This window comes from Necator americanus, chromosome I, assembly GCF_031761385.1.
Source record: "Necator americanus strain Aroian chromosome I, whole genome shotgun sequence".
In the NCBI taxonomy this organism is placed as follows: domain Eukaryota; kingdom Metazoa; phylum Nematoda; class Chromadorea; order Rhabditida; family Ancylostomatidae; genus Necator; species Necator americanus.
Window position 1 is genome coordinate 24,325,523 of NC_087371.1, and position 17,362 is coordinate 24,342,884.

The 17,362-nt window shown below is 38.5% G+C and overlaps 2 protein-coding genes across 3 annotated transcripts; both read right to left on the reverse strand.

The window, feature by feature from the left end:
* Positions 1–249: 249 nt before the first annotated feature.
* On the reverse strand, positions 250–11,124 carry RB195_006719 (uncharacterized protein; the record flags this gene model as incomplete). Its single annotated transcript, XM_064179953.1, has 8 exons — positions 250–426; positions 1,245–1,358; positions 1,456–1,558; positions 6,369–6,539; positions 8,601–8,779; positions 8,852–8,958; positions 10,799–10,933; positions 11,001–11,124. The coding sequence occupies 8 exons, from the start codon at positions 11,122–11,124 to the stop codon at positions 250–252; spliced, it is 1,110 nt and encodes a 369-aa protein (XP_064036868.1).
* Positions 11,125–11,651: 527 nt separating this feature from the next.
* On the reverse strand, positions 11,652–15,307 carry RB195_006720 (uncharacterized protein; the record flags this gene model as incomplete). 2 transcript variants are annotated; one of them, XM_064179954.1, is made up of 7 exons in its annotated part: positions 11,652–11,748; positions 14,230–14,388; positions 14,440–14,597; positions 14,714–14,805; positions 14,867–14,965; positions 15,045–15,169; positions 15,294–15,307. In XM_064179954.1, the coding sequence occupies 7 exons, from the start codon at positions 15,305–15,307 to the stop codon at positions 11,652–11,654; spliced, it is 744 nt and encodes a 247-aa protein (XP_064036869.1). The 2 variants fall into 2 exon arrangements, with proteins under 2 accessions (XP_064036869.1, XP_013290865.2); XM_013435411.2 differs by lacking the exon at positions 15,294–15,307 and having other exon boundaries at positions 15,045–15,141.
* Positions 15,308–17,362: the final 2,055 nt, after the last annotated feature.

Below are 17,362 nucleotides of genomic sequence, written 5' to 3' on the forward strand. Positions count from 1 at the left end.
TTTAAGAAGTACTGAAATTTAAATAAAACACAAACCGCATCAACAAGAGACCAACTCGAAGTGTACTCCACATCAAAATAATCCGTGAAATCATCATGGACTAGGGTGCGTACTTCAGAACTAGTAAAGTGTGAAAAACGATGTGGATTTATGGAAATGGGAATGAAACTTGGTCGAAATAAGCTGGCAGCGACTTTACAGATAGATTCAGAATCGCCTGATAGAAGGGATAAAAATGTTCCGGAGTAGTCAACTTGTGGTTTCTTCATCATCCTCTTCTGTTCTTGCTCGTTTGACTTCAGGAGCTTCGTCGCTTTTCCTGGGTCCACCTTCACTCGATCCTGACTCTCTGGTTCCTCCTTTCTTTCGAAAAGCAAACACGAGGTACATACAAAATGCTTCCCATTCCGATTTTGATAATGTACCCTGAAAGGGATCGATTCTTTGCGAAAAAATTGAAAATTCTCTTTAATTTAACGAGTAAACTCGAAGCTCTACTAAAGTTTTAGAAGGTGATTTAGAAAAGCTTCAAAAACAAATTCATTTTCCTCATTTCAAGCAGATTTAATTTGAATTATTACCATCAAATTTCAGCTTTCAGCAAAGAAGTTTTTAAAAGAGGGTGAGCAAAAATACAGGAAATACAGCTCTAGACTAATAGTTATGTTATGCAGTGCTAAAAAAAAATTCTGCGATTGTTAAATGCGGTCTTAATCCACAATATATATACATATATGAACAAATAACAAACACAATATATATATATATATCAACAAATAACACTCATGTAAATAAATTAAAGCAAGAAATCTGAAGTGTTAGTCGCGGAGCTGCGGGTCAAGCTATAATAATCGCAGATCCACAGATCATATAAATATAATGATGTAATAAATGATTACTACTAGGATCAACTCCATTGTTATGCTGATTTTTAACAACTTGGATAAGGAACATTTAATACAGTACGTTAAAAGATCACATCAGAAGGTTGCTACTGACACACGTCTGTTCAAAAAAATCTACGCAGTTCTTTCTACTTCGTACGGTCATAGCTATTTATTCAAATATTTCAAAAAAGTGCAGCATTGTTTACTGTATAGGAATAACACGAAATTGATATGCTTTGAAGAAGATATTTATAAAATAAAATATACGTAAAATAAATAAATAAAATATCTGAACGATAACCGTGGAAAAGAAACTAATGCGTAGGTAACCGGATAACAAAATTTACTTCAACTTACAACAGTTGGGTTTTCGCTTGCATCAAGTTTTTTCACAAACTCTTCCGCTTGTTCGTACTCAATATCTTCACCTGACAGTTTGGCACCATTTCTCGATGGATACGGCTCTAGGGCCTGAATACATGCTAGATTATCAAGTACGGTAAAAGAAAACTCTTTAAAGTGTCAGTAGCCTGGTTTGAATGGCTAAGACAAGACGAATACCTCTTACTTGCATTCTAGCGAGCAACCCAGCTCCCGTGGACTTCCAATGCTGCAGAGCCTCCGGAAAACGTCGCATGAACACAAGTTCCATGTCCAACTCTTCCAGAAGACTAAAAAGGATTCAATTTCCGACTCAATCAACCGTCACACTAAATCAATAAAACATCGCAAAAAAAAACGAATTAGAAAACTCAGTTTAAATTACGGACCTCCTAGCACACTATATTTTTTGGGAAATTCCCACATTTTAAGACTTTTTAGTGAATGATTTCGACTGCCTAGTAAGTGTAAGTTATTTTGAAGTAATCTCTACCTTTTGATTCCGTCACTGTCGTTTCTAGTGCTAAAAAAAGAGCCGATTTACCACTCTTATTTTATTTTGCCTAAGCTTGACTTAAAAAAAAAGTCTTCTGAAAATGAAACGGTTATCAACGATGAAACATTATCCATTTAGTAAATTTTGTGATGAATTACTACGCAGCATTTCAATGAACAATCTATTTAAAAGAGAACGTCATACAGCCTGAGATCCAGGAATATCCGCAAGAAAAATTCTCTTTCTCTATGTGTATTGCTATTTAGAAGAGGAAATAACTTCAGAACCGCATAAAAAAGTAACCGCCAAAGTTTAAAAACTTAAAAAAACATGCAAATAATGTGTTGAAATTCTACAGGTAACTGGTACCTACAGAAAGAAAAAATGTGAAAACTACAACCTTTAAAAAAATTCAAAGATATTGCTTGTAATCAAGAGCACGCACGACCTAAGTGACAAACAAGGTTTATGATAGTAGACTACATATAAAATAAGAATCCTTATCGATCCTTTCCATACAAATTCCTTGGATTTGAAAGCACTACTAAGACATCGAGAATTTAAAATCTGCATGTTCATTCTCTAAAACTTCTGCTCATTAAAAACACTAAAAAATTCGCCCTCGTGTCATATAAGTCAGGAGACTGAGTCAGAATAGCAGTACAACTGCGGTGTCTCATCAAGCAATCAATCCTTACTTACCTTAACCCGAAACCCAGAAGTCATGTAAGCGAGGCTACTGTAGAGACGAAGAACCGGCATCTCTACAGTACACCCATCGCAGACGTAGCCACAAAACAGGTTTCGCATCGCACCCCGCTGACTGTAATCACCGCCAGTGCGATTCACTTGGTTTTTCCGCGAGTTTTTGACGCGCTCTAAGATTGGCCCTCATCGCCGCACAACTACCTGTCGTTATTGTTTCTACAGTTATGCAATGGGTTTCGTGATCGGAAAAAAAGTCGCAGTCCTTCACGACCTCAACCGTTAGTCTTTGAGGTGAATAGTTAGATTTAATCCACCATACAACAAGATAATCTATTAATAATAAAAAGTACACTAAGGAGAGCAAAATGAATGTCGAATTAAGCAGATAAACCACTTAACCCAAATCAACCAATTTTAACTCCATCCTTCTCTAAACACACCTCTTATTAGTGCAAAGAAATTTACAAAACCAGTAGCGTCGCAGCGACATACTTCATTACTCACATAGTGAAAATGAAAATCCAATAGTTTCTAAAGAAATTCAACAAGATTATGATTTTTTCTCAGGGACTGACTTGCACAAAAACAAACATTATTCCATTCTTAAAGTTTTGAAATAGGAAAAATTACGCTGCCGAGCTGATATGAGCCAGAAACGAATATTCATATCCTATCGACAAGCACTATAACATCGTTGGTTGTGCGAAACGAGTCAACCGAAAACAAATCCTACTAATCATGTTTTGAAATAAAATTAATTTTTCCGCACCTGTGAGACTCCGTCCAGATCTAAACATATAGTATTATCCACTATTTTTCCCATAAAAGTCATAAAGGTTCTGACGGCATGACATTAGAGACCAAGCAATTAACGCTGCAATGACTGCGGATTTACTGTGCGTTAAGCATCGCTACAAAGAAGGGCACAACAATCAGGCGCAGGGCTTACCCTTTGCAGGAGTATCACTTCACTGGAATGCAGAACGACTTATAGCTTACACCACTCAAGGTCAAACACAGGTCAGGATATTCCCGAAAGGAAATCATCAACGGGGAAGATGGAATGGAGTTCGATGAGAGAGAAGAAAAAAACCAAAAACACAGCACATGTTCCACAAAAACGAGGATAGGACCTCGAGGGTTCGATCTACCTCAGGATCGAAATTTTTCAGATAGAGAAAAAACCTAGAGTTATACCTGAAAGGTTAGTGACTCAACATGATGGGATTCAACAATTCACATTTAAATTTAATAATACTTAATTAACAAAAATACTCAGATTGTGTTGCTCGGTATAGAAAATCGTTAATAACGATTCACGAGAAGTCTAATTTGAGAGATATTTTCGAACCTGTTTTGTAGGAAAAGGCTCGCTTCACAATATTTTTGGATTGATATTCTGATAGACGTCTAGTTTTCTTCGGGGATTAGATGAAAAGTTGAAAACCTCATGTTTTTCGGATTATTCCTATTTAACCTTAAAGAGAATCAGACCGCCTGAAGATAAACCTTGTACAAAGGGAATTCTTTAGATATCCTCTTCAAATAGGGGAATGTTCTTAAAGCGAGGTAATGCTAAGCGCCTTGATGGAATGAGAAAACTTGCTAAAATTCTGATTTCTGCCCAGCATGGAAAGGAGCATAAAGTTAAATAATGTCTAATAACTAAGGTCGTACGTGAAGCGAAGCAACGCTCTTCGGTATTTTGTAGGCGAGGGTTTATCTTCACAGAATACGGATTTCGGACACTTTCTAAGTCTTCCCTTTTTCCACCATTTAGATAGAACACAAAATGGAGAAAAAGCCAATTTTCCTATCTGCGGAACATCTAAATTCCAGAGAAAAAGACTAGGAAGTCGCAAAAATGCAATTATTCATGCATTTTGCAGAACAAGCTTTTTTTCCAACGAAACCTGTCCAAACCACTTTCTAGAGTGTTCTTCTCACAGTGTTTTTCGAGGTTATTAATGATCTTCCGGACCTAACGATAATTTACCAATACGCCTGTTTTTAGCCAATAAATGTTATTAAATTCACGACTAAATTGTTGGGAATTACATAATATTGATTTATCAATCCTTTAAGTGCAGTTCTACGTTTCCTCCTCTCTTCCAAAAATTTGGCTCTGTAAGGAATCGAACCCGGAAAGTACTGCTTCTTCTGTCTAATCTGTGCGCTTTCCTTCGTTATAAGTTCATAATTTCGGGGTAGAGGAGAGTGATCGACTTCCAAGATCACGCCTGATCCTGGCTCCACAGCGCAAGCGTCGCCGTGTACATGGCCGCGATCTTACGAAATCTATATCCTCATCTTATAAAATCCTCTGCATCAAAACAGTATTGAAGCACAAAAGTTGTCATTCAACTGTGCTTTTTTACCCTTCTATTAATTATTTGTTGTGTTATTCTCCGAAAATTCGACTGTGTTCGCTATAGATATTCGAAAACCAGTTCATCACATACGACTCAACTCGACAATTTTAGATCAAAAGTTATATCGTATGTTTGCTGTCGCACAACCATACCGTACAGAGTTGTGTATATGACGTATATGACTACCACGCCCACCCCACACCGAAATTCTGCGATTTCAGAAATACAGTACATGTAAAATACAGTACAGTAGATATACGGAATTTCAGAAATTCCGTATATCTACTGTCATAGCGTTTTTTTTCTTTGGCTTTGATGAATATATGACCTTCCAGGTGAAAAACTACCTATATTTTTCATTTTTACACTTTGCTTTTAAAATATAATAATTAAAGGCTCGCTCCCAAAAAGTGGGCGTAACTTGATACATGATCAAGAAAAAAAAAGAGTTTAACTATCATTATGAATAAAAGGATTAATTTGGGAAAGCTGTGGCCAGTCACAAACCGTAACACCATTTCTCAACTCTCTCATAGTGATATAGTTACTTCACCTAGTAGACGCAATATCCTTTATAGAGAGCCTAATTTCCTGTCACGTTTTGCTCAACTGTTAGAAAATAATCGAAACTGTTTTGTTGAACGAATTACATTAAAAAAATCCACCTTGTTGTAAGTTTCCGTTCCTGAAAACAATTCATCAGGCAAATCGGAAAATATCGTGGGATATTTCACGACTCCAGTCGCGGAGTCACGATCGGCAATAACAAGTGTGGGAATCTGTAGCGTAATTCAGTCGCTAGATGTCTAATTATTTTTGAAAGTTGAGGGTGGAGTGGATTTATATCTTGTTCGATGTCCAAGCTTTCCTCAACTACGTAGAATCCATGGTTATTTTGAATGGGCATTAATGCTGCAGACTTCAGGCAATAAGAATTGGCGTGTCGTAATTACATCAATCGACAAGGAAACGACGTTGATTATCACATGTCATTATCAGCCGAAACGATCATTGCTTTACACGGAAACTCTAGTGAATGAGGAAAATAAATGCAGCGGTAAGCTATCCTAGCTAGGGACTTCAATTATATGAATTTGATCTGCAACACGTAAACGACGTTACCACTGTTGGGATTTGTTTGCCTATTTTCATTGAGTGCCCATCCTGTTTCGCGAAAGGTCCGTTCTGATGACTACTTAAACTCGTTTCATCAGAAAAAAATGAGATTAAGGGAGCAGAAAACGTAGAGGACCCAGAAAGTGCATAAGCCATCACAACTTCGAGATACAAACATATGGTATATACAGATTCCAAGAAAAACAGGTCTCCATTTCGCCAAATTCGAGAAAACGATTACAGATGTAAGTAACCGTAAGGATCCCGCATCATTTTTTATCCGTAAAGGTTCCTATTTAAATTGGCTACCTCTCACACACAGAGAACATAAACGAAATTAAAAACAAATATCACATAAACAAATATCCTAATCCTTCAAAAAAAAAGTAAACAACAAAATGAACATACTGCTTCACAAGTGGAAAGTAGGCCAAGAATTCTGGACAGTTCACTTGGCTATCCAGTGTGAAATGGAATTTCGCACCAAACAGAGGCGGATTCTTCATCTCATCCTTATTGTCGTATTGAACACTACAGACAGCATTTTTGAATTCACCATCGTTTTGTTGTACAGCCCACCTGAAGTAAACGACAGGATGAAGACATCTTGCCTAGTTCCCTTTCAAGTGATTTTTTTGCACCCGCTACTTTAAAAAAAAATTGATAAGAACAACAAATAGAACACGTTTCTAGATAAAAACTACGAGATGTGACGCGTGTCCTTCTTAGTTTATGCTCTGTTTCTAAAGAGAAACAAAATGCGGGTGGATTAGTTCCCTGTATCTAACCATAATTTCAAAAAATTTCTGTAAATAATTTTCTGTAGCGAATGAAAAAAGTCCGAACGCTTGGAGTATTAAGGAGAACAGGATCACTACACGAAAAAAAGGATGCCATGAAAAAGGCGGAAAGATCAGAAACAAGTTGACATAAGCGCCGACATAGCACAAGATGTCACTTTTTTGCAAACTTTTCAAGGAGAATCGCAACAGAAGGGAATGGATCACCTATATCGGCAAAAACTCGACGTGGGAAAAGGAAAATGTAACAAAAGCATGGCGTTGCGGTCAACGCTTCCGGTAAATGCCAGAAATCCCAAGGTCTTACGCGTACATCTTAATAAGATTTAATTCTCAATCTCCTGCCACATTCCTACAGGCGACGTAGCGAAATGATGAGAGAGACAAATAGATAGAATTTGTAGAGAAGAAACTATTAAATCAAAACTCAAAGTTCGAAGACGGAGTAATATATGGGTAATATTATAAGCAAAAAAAAATCCATAAAAAAAAGAAATCAAAACAATATCACTACAAAGTCGTTAAACGAAATGAAGGGAGTTTCCGTATGGCGAAACCAACGTGGCACGGAAACCTCAGGGAAAACATGGGGTGTAAATTATGGGTATAAGCGTGGCCCTGTGCAATTTCCCTTATTCGTCCTAGAAAGAAAACAGGATTGGAAGGTATGTTCCCACGAGGTGCTTCGAGATACGCCAGCTTTGTACACGATCGAGTCCCCCAGCAGTCTATTCACTGATTTTACTTGAATAGACTAGTGAGAAGACATAATTGATCTTCGACCGCTCGCACGTGGATGCGGTGCGTGCAGAAGGATGCGCATGTCCCAACTAACCTCACTGACTATGAACAAACGCCATTTCCCACGCCGTTTTCAGGGAAAAAGGGTGTATCATATCACGACCATATTCGTAATCTACACCCCGAATTCTGTTTTCTATCAGGTTTCCACACTACTTCAATTTCGTGATACAGTGCCTTTAAGGATAATCAAAGAAGCTAAAGACGAATGTAAGCGACAAAATTCTAAAATATTTTAATCAGCATATCAAAACAATTCTTGTTTTACACAGCTATTTCTTTTCTAGTGAAGAAAACCATTTAAAGAATACATTTTTCACATTGACAGGGCCATTGTAAAGGCAACGATGATATACACACATACACAGAAACATAATGACAGTATCTAGGTGATCCCACAACTACATGTCTCCCATGCCCAAGCAACTTGTATGACTCACCTATTGCCTACGACAGTTGCCTCACTATATGGGAACGAGACATGAGGAATAGAACAACCTCATTTGCTCAACGGGGGGCACCGGCACAGATCAAAGCAGGGGCGTACAAGAAAAAGAAAGCATTAATTGGCCACGTGTGAAAAAGAACGATGGTATCAAAACGGCTATCGTCGAGCAAGGCTATTTCATGTCTGTCTTACGTCATTTCCATTAACCAACGTCTTATTCTGGATGATCGAGATTCATCCAGGCAGCATAGAGCACGGCAATGCGTTGTCTGTCAAGTCTGTCAAGCCACGCTTGATATATGTCTACAAGAGCAGCACATCCTTCAAAAACGAACGCTGGCTAGGCTCTGCATGACAGTAAATCAACAGGGACTCGAAAGAAGTGTATAAGATTTAGACGAAATTGTTACTGAGCCACGTTACAAAAGACCAGTACTTCTTTGCAGATTTTTAAAAAAAAATTTGTATAAAATGACTATCTTTTTTTCAAAAAACGTAAGTCTGAAAAAATCAGAGAAGAGGAAAAGGAGGAGAAATCGTTTTCGCATCATGCAGCATGCGTCAAAACAACCACCAAAAAATTAAGCTCACACGATCCTCTCAGCATCAGGAAGGGTTCCTATCAGAAATCCACCCGGTCGTAATGTTTCCGTTGCATTACGTAGAAAAGTACGAGCTGATTGTTCGTCAATGAATGAATAATGAAGAGCAAATTGACAACTAATGAGGTCAAACTCTGGATGAGACGTGATTTGAGACTTCAGATTATCCTGAAATGACTACTTATTTCAGTTTCAAAAAAAAACGGACTACTTATTTCAGTTTCGTTCAACGATCCCTACCTTACAGCAATCTGAATGAACAAATTCTGCTGGAAATAATCCGCGTTCTCGTTCGGCCATTTCGTTATATCTTTCTTTCGCTTGACTCAGAGAAACTTCAGCAACATCTAAACAACTCAGTTCAAAAAATTATGAGGATAATATGTGAACACTTATGAAGTTCAGAAAGAAAAAGAAGACTGAGATTAAGCTAAAGACTTGAATATTATGCACAAGTTAGGAGAATCTGATACTGGAATCAAAATCACAAGGACACAAAATTTTTATTGCAATCAGCAGCTATGGACGATGCAATGACACGTTGACAGCAACTAGGATGATACGTTTCTTCGTGCTAAAATATATTCACTGGACCAGCTGTTGTAACATAAATTTTAAAAGCGAAGAGGTGCGGTGGAGCGCAGCGGTAAGGATCGAGAAGAGAACCTTGAACCTTCATCGGTCCAGTTCACGATGGTACCACCTCGATCCCAACCCCTAGCTCTAAAGCGCCGCTTCGAGCGCAACCGCTTAAGCAACTGCATCGAACTTCATGTTCTTTTGAACCGACTATAAATCAATGATATAAAAATGCAATTTTCTTTAGACTTACCCATTAAGCAGAAAAACGTTGACCAAAAGTAAAATGAAATTCTTTAAAAAAAAATGTAAACAGCCAACGATTCGTGAAAATAATGAATATGAAGAAATGAAAAGGGAAGAGAATGTGTGTGAAAATTTTAATTTTTGATGTGCTACTCAGGTGGAGAAGAGCCGTCATAAATAAATTGATTCGTTACCTATGTAAGCAGGTACCCATGTTTATTACGCGCTGGTCCAGTTCTTGACTGTAACTATCAGTTTTCAAAAAAAAAAGCATTGGATCATCTACTTAGCGGCGAATGTTTTTAACCTGGTATGAGGAGTGCGTTTTCGATTAGAGCACGGATGGGGGAAGAGGGAATGTGCGTAGAGCAGAGGAAGGGCATACCCCGCAACAGAAGCGTCGCGCATAGCCGGTTAAACATGTTGAACAACACCGAGCATACGAATATTATTTTTGCCTTACACCTTGATAACTGCGGAATAACAAAAAAATTACCAACCCAGTTCGAAATGGCAACATCAAATAAGCTAGAAATTTCTTTTTTCCTAATCGAATGAAAAACTGTAACACGTAATGTGATGTATCGAAAAAAAAATCTACTGGAAAGATGTATGATGATAGATTGGACTGGATAATCAGTCCACTTATTTAAGAGGATCCCTCATATGTTTCCGAGAAATTCTGATTCTAAGAATTTCACAAAGATCATTATCAATGTGGGACGACATGCTATATCGCGGATCCCGTAGTGATTCACGGGATGGGCTGATTAGCTGTGATCAAGAGTGATCTGCACAGATATAAAGGTGTACACTCTTTTTGCTAGAACCTTTAAAAACTGAGGCGCAACAAGATATGTCAGATAGCAACATAACTTCAATACCATCTACATACAAAGTTTCGGATGACCAGTAGGTGTGCACGTAAATTGTTTAATTCTACTCGAAACTTCAACGCCAGTAGTCCAAAGAGGCACTTCCAACGAAAGCAAGAGAAGAATGATCCTTACACCTTGTTACAGAGGTCACGTCGCCTCATGCCACCCTCTTCGGTGAAGACATCGCTATTTCATTGGCAATGTCAACAACGCTGAACTAAAGAGGACAGCATCAAATTTACCAAGGAAATCCAGAAGTTTACTTGCATTTACAAACTGTGATCAATTCTCAACTAGTAAAATACTTGCAAGTTTCAAAATTACACTTTCAAATATTTTCCATGCATACGTAACTCAGGACAACTATCCTTAGTAATTTTTGCCTCAGAATAGAAGCATACCGCAATAAAAAAAAGATATAACGATTAAGCTGGCAGTGACTCTGACTTAAAATCGGAAATTTGAGCTATTTCAGTAAACTAACCAGCCATAACCACGCTATCAACATTTGCTATTTTCCACTTTCTAAGGTCTCCTCCTTTGCCACAAGCCAAATCAAGCACACGAGGTCGGAACATTTTATTGACAGCTTCATTTCGAAGCAAATGCATAGCTTCGTCTGGAATGATGATTGAATTTCTCGGAAGTAAAGAACAATATCATAGAAAATTGATCGAAATCCTCACTTATCAACTCGCTTTTGATCCAGTTATTGAGGTTTCGTAGGTAGAAAATTCTACTTTCTGCTCGGCCAGCAATCCCATCCTGTCGTACTGCGTTGTAATGCTGCGCAACAGTTTCCGAGCTCATCTGCCAATGGATATATAACGAAAAGAAAAAAATCAAGGCAACGAATGTGTTGTGATAATATTTCTATGTATCAGGGAAGCACATCCACAACAATCATCACAATAACAACAAGCATCAATTTTTATTATCAATTTAGCGAAACAGATGCAAATTTGCTAATGTACAAATATTGTTGGAACATTCTTGTGCACGGATACCGTCAGAAAATTATCACCTTCAAAAGCGTGGTAAATACAAACACATTGAGTTGATTTCAACGTACAATGCACTCGTTGGATGAGCAATCAGAACTTTTGCGCTTCACTAGTTACAGGTGTTTGATGAGTGCATGACATACAGCTCAGCAGCTCTAGAGACGTTGCACATTATAACGTACGAGAACTTATCCGAGTCGTGTACGTGATATTTCCGAAGAATCACTATTTCAGCCCAAAGACTGACACATTTGATAAAATTTGAAATGTTTCCCGAAAAGATAAACAGACTGGAAGATAAGCTTTGCGCACTCTTTTACAATGAAATCACAATTATTCTTCACATGAACTTTTCTTCTGCGGTCGCGTCGTCTGTAAAACGGGAATGTAAGGGTCCTCTTCATCTTCGCTATCAGAAGAAGCGCTATCACTGCAAGAAAAAAAAAGTACTTCAAAAGGTGAGAATGGTAGGAGAAAAAGATCCTACGAAATATCCAGAAAATAGAAGATAACACTCGGATCTCTCAGTAAATGAATGGCAAAATGCTATACCCTCAATTTCTTAAAAAGTATTAGAAAAAACTAAGTCAGGCGCTATTTAAATGTGGGGAAAAGGAGTCGCACGAAAAGAGAATAAATGAAAAGAAAGAGGACCGCCGGTGCGAAAACAAACCTTATCACAACTTTTATTCACAAAACTAAACAACCTAAACGTAGTATCCCAACTCGTTTACCCTTCATCATTTGCTTAGAATGTTTTCGAGAACCATTTTTTTACCAAGATAAGAAGGTCATTCTTTCTCAAACGAATAAATGCCAGAAACATCTAAACAGCCCTAAATTTTTTTGTCTCATCTTAAAGGCAGCATACCACGAATCTGAGGTGGTACGGATTTCAGATGGAGTATTTGTATACGGGATCGTAGATCATTGAGAGAAGGGTGATTCCGTTCATTTCTTCCTAATTGCCGTAGAAAAGGGCCCGGAAGATACGGCTTCGAGCGTTCCGGCGCACTATTTTCTACAAGAAGTTTGATTGGAGCGCGCCAGCCTTCTGCACGCGCCGCATCTTTCGGGCCGTTTTTTACGGCAATTAGGAAGAAATGGACGGAATGACACCCCTCTCCATAATCTACTAACCCGCATACGAATACTCCACCTGAAATCCTCACCTCAGATTCGTGGGGTGATGCCTTTAAACACAGCTAAGATAAGCGTGAAATCAAAAAACACTTTTAGTTTTCATCTCAAAAGGATGGTGCTATCACCAAAAAGTGGGCACCTAAAATAAACAAGCAGCCTCTTTTTTCTCGAAAAGCCCTGTATTTGAAGTATAAACTAGGATCTCTTAAGAAATGTATATTTGCCCAGGTGTTGAATACAGCATGCACAAAAATTTTTCTGGCCATTATTTTGAAAATTTTCTTTACCACTATACTGATTTATCCCAAAGAACACATCATTTTACTGTTTCAATAAACAATAGGCTGGAAGAATGATGCGATAGATTTGAAATAGTGAACGAGATCATTGGTTATAAATTACCACAAGTTCAATATAGAGTAGCGGATAAATACTGTTAGGTGCATCTGCTGCACAACAATTCTGTATAAGAAAAACAATCAGTGCTGTAGAAATCTGCAGGTTATTTGCAAATATCCCTAATTTTGGAAGGCAGGGGTTACACAACAGTAAATCTAAACAGAACCTTATAAAAGGATAAAAAAGTACCACATTTCAATGGAACGATGCGATTCACACTAACGAGTTTACGGAATCAAAGCAGCAAGCAATAGAAAGGGATAAGTTTGCGGAAAAAAGACTTGGGAGAGGCAATAATCGAAAAAAGTAAATAACAATAATAAAGAGGGTTGTGTCCTATTTTCGAAAAGTGAATGATTCAGATAACTCATCAAACGCTGGAAACATCAGTTACTCACTACGTTAAAAAGCGAAAGTTCTATGGTAAAGGCTAACTTAAGGTGAGACTGAATAATAAGTACTAATAACTTTGAAATTCTAGTGAAATATTTCGTTGTCAAGACACGATTTCACTAGAAATTTGCGTCCTGTTCCTCCTTCTTGGGTAATTTGAAAACAAAGGTAAGATCAGTCAGTACTGCTAAAGTGGCGGGCACTCGCTATCAGCACCAAACCCCAAGAAGTTGAAGAAAAGTAGAAGTTACTTTCGCTAAACCCCTTTTTGAGACAGATTCTGGAAGAACGCTCTCACAGTTTTTGAAGAACTGGGAACAGTATATGTGAAACGAGTTGCAGGCTCCTTCTACCTCAGAGTAGCAATTCAGTTCGATACCTTAGTAGGCATTTTTTTAGGAGGGAAGAAAGGGGGCATAATAATATATATTGTATTGTTTGTATATTGCATATCAATGCGATACTGACCAAAAACTGCAAACACTTTACACTGTGAAAAGCATGAAAAAAATTCAGCAGCTTGTATTGAACTAACGGAGTCCACCGCTGGCAAAAAAAAAGTTTACGTAGTCCCGAAATTAGTGAAATAAGGTATGTCAGGTTAAAAAAAACGACTCGTGCACAAAGGCGGAAGATGCAAAAAAGTCCAGCCTTCAGAAGGAAAAGAAAGGAGGGAAATCCAACCGAAAGGAAAATATTGAAGACACATTTTGGTGAAAAATAGCATACATATTATGGTTGTACTGCATATTTCCAAGGGAGAAAAAAAGCCTTATACAAGGATAATTTCTGACGGTTGTAGTGTTCCAAGATATGAGTAGTAAGTTGAGACTGCGATAAAAAAAGAGGTTCATAGATAGCAGTGTCAGACGAATACATGAGTTTCCAAACAGTTGTTGAGCTTAGAGATAATCAAGAAAAGTTCAGTAGCAGTAAATTACTCCAAGAACAAATACAGAACCAAACAGTAGCGTACCTGGAAGCGTCATAACTACCAATACCCGGTATGCTTCCGACAACTTTCATTGCCGAAACGGCAGGTTGTGAAGGAAATTGAGCATTTTTTTGATTATTGCTCGATTCGTCTGTTTGGCGAGGCATTTTTTCGGCCGTGCTTTCTCCATTGCTACTTGTTCTAAAGCAGGCTCAACCAGAAATGAACTTATGAAACGATGCTTACGCTTACGATTTGCGCTTTATGGCAGTGGATAATATCGCAGCTTGCTTCGACCTTTGCGGTCGGTTCTCAGGAGGTGCAACTTTAAGCTGTGATACAGTGGGAGGCTCCACCAGATTCTGCTGACTTCGAACAATGGCTGCCTCTCTGATAGCATCTTCTTCTTCCTAAGATTATAAAAGTGAGAAGGTTCAAAGACAGAATTACGAGAACTGCATGAGAGGAACAAGAAAGCAGAAGAATATACACTAAAAGAAGATAACAAAATGAAAGACAGAAGCACCTTCTTTGCTCTCCGTAACTCTTCTGATTTCATTTGACTAACACGAGCCAAAAAGTCACTCTCGTCCTCATCAATTCCACGTATCATGTTTTCTGAATTCAAGTGAAGAACAGTTTACATACATGTAATAAAAACAAAGTAGGCCAGACATACTGAATTTCTTAGCTTCATCGATCTCAGCTTGTTTAGCCTCTTTGTTGTCTCTTAGTTGCTCGAACAATGACTTGTGACAAATCTCCGGCTCCGGAGCCACTTGAATAAGAGAAAACAGAGGATTTAAATGGGAAAGATGCAGAAAAAGAAGCTCTCGAAGAATTCTGCATAAACTGACATGCTGGATCGTCCGGCTTCCTCACCCGTTCCCATTCTTCTTGGCGTCTCTTCTTCTCTTCTTCCAGTTCACCGCTCGAAACGAACCCGCTGGACATTGTAATGAGAAATGTAATCGACCAATGTCTGTAACAATGTGACATTGATATTCTTACATTGGAAGTGCTCCGCATTAAAACAGGAACAGCTAATACACGCAAATAAACCAAGCTGCTGTATACAACTCAGCGATCAGCGAAGAAAGACGTACAGTAAGTAAGACATATCGGCAGTAACGAACAAGCGAAACTTCTCCGACAGTAACGAACAAGCGAAACGTCCCACATTCTTATAAACAATCAAATATAGTATCTCAATCACGAGACAACATGTCTCTACTGACTTTGGAGTGCCAAAAAATAAATTGCGTGAAAACCGAAACTCTGCCGATATATGGACCGTTAGCAGGATTTAACTGCGTACCATCTCAATCCTCAGATAAGGGCTTCACTGGGAAAGAGATAAAGAATCCAACCTAAGACTTAAAATCTCCCACTGAATGGAAAAGTGCAATGATCTCCAAAATCCATCTAAGATAACATCCCTGTGCGCTAACTATGTTGCTACATTTATATTATCTGACCAAATTCGTATGCAACGAAACTCGTCCGAGCAAAGAGACGTCGCGCGAAATTCGTTCCTCGGGGCCGGAACGCGCCTTGGAATCGGATCCGCTCAAGTGTTGACGGCATTCCTGCCTTGTTTATTCCGAACGTTTTTTTTCTCCTCTGAATTCGAGGAGAGCATTCCCTCTGAGGTCGAGCGAGTACAGTTTCTTGACCATGGTGTTCCTCTCGGCGTATTTCTTACTGCCATATTCTTCTTCCCAGTAGTTCTTTCCGATCCTTAGCTCACCGTGATCTTTTTCTTTTCGTGCAGTTTTGTGAACAAACTCTTCCTAAGTTCGGCTTCGAATTCTAGAGTTTCTCAGTTCGGCACTCTGTAGTCGCCATATTGAAACATGGTCCCCCTACATAACCCTGCTGTTTTCACTTGATCCACTCGCTATAAGCAAGTGTAAATATTAGTGGTTCAATATTGTGAGCACGTATCTAAAATGTGATTGAAAAACATACTGGAATTGGCACTGGGAGATTCATGTGAATGTACGGACGGTGTTTAATCAATATCATAGCGCTTTGTGTCGTGCGTGGTCACAACAACTGTTCAAAAATATTTAACTATGTTCTCAGTATTACTTCTTGGCTTACTGCGTTTGTGACGCTACTGATCATCGCATTTGTGAGCATACGCACTCATGGGGAACACCTGCATACCTTCAGTATCATTCTTTGGTTGCTGTGCACGAAGCCTCCTGATTATTTTTTACGATCTATGAAGGCTGTAGGCGCGAACTTTTCTCGATTAGAGCAAAAAAAAAACGCTCCTACCTGTCAAATCGCTTTCCCTTTTTAAGAAGCCGATAATTCATCAATCGATAGTGTATCATTTACATGATCAAAACAATAGACGTCCTATGCTCCTTGACGAATTGCCCATTCAAATCAAATTTTAACAATTAGTTTCAAACAGATCACTGCTACTTTTCATGCCCTCTAGGTTCTCTACTAATGCTGTTGTCTTCATATTAATAAATAAGAGCAAAAATCACGTAGTAATACTGCTCAGTTTAATAGAATCAGTGAATACCCTTTTTCGGATGACTGACGTTAATATCATTTCTAAACTCATTTTCCTTGCCCAGATTCACGATAATTAAACCCTTTCCTTGTGCAACATATCAGTTCTCCTTTGATGTTAGCGAGGAGATACTTCCTAATGAGTTTTCACTCCACACCAGTACTCGCAACGTTCGTCTCGTTCAGACGTTTATGTTCACCTTTTGCATTACTAAGAAAAAGGAGTTAGAGTTGGACTTGCTAATGCTTTAACTTTACCAAACTCTTCGAACAGGCTTACTGGAAGTAGATAGCTAAGTCTTATCGTGTAGTACTCGCAAAAAGAAAAGAAAAGAGGAGAACCGAAAGGGTCCTCAGCAATGGCTTCTTGTAATCCGCGTTTGACGGTTAGGAACTGTTTTTGTGCTCTTAGTGATCAGGACAGCTTTACAGTGAACTACCCCCATCCAGCTCCCGTCCGCTTCTTTCTCGAATTTCCGTTTGGAACGGTGTTGAAAGGAATATTTTGGATTTTTTCCCACGCTTGTTTGTTTGGCCTCATACCATTATCTCATACACATTAGTAAGCACCTCACATCTCGGGAACCAAAATTCCATTAGTCGATTTACATTTGGTGAGCTCGATGATGTCACGAAGTGT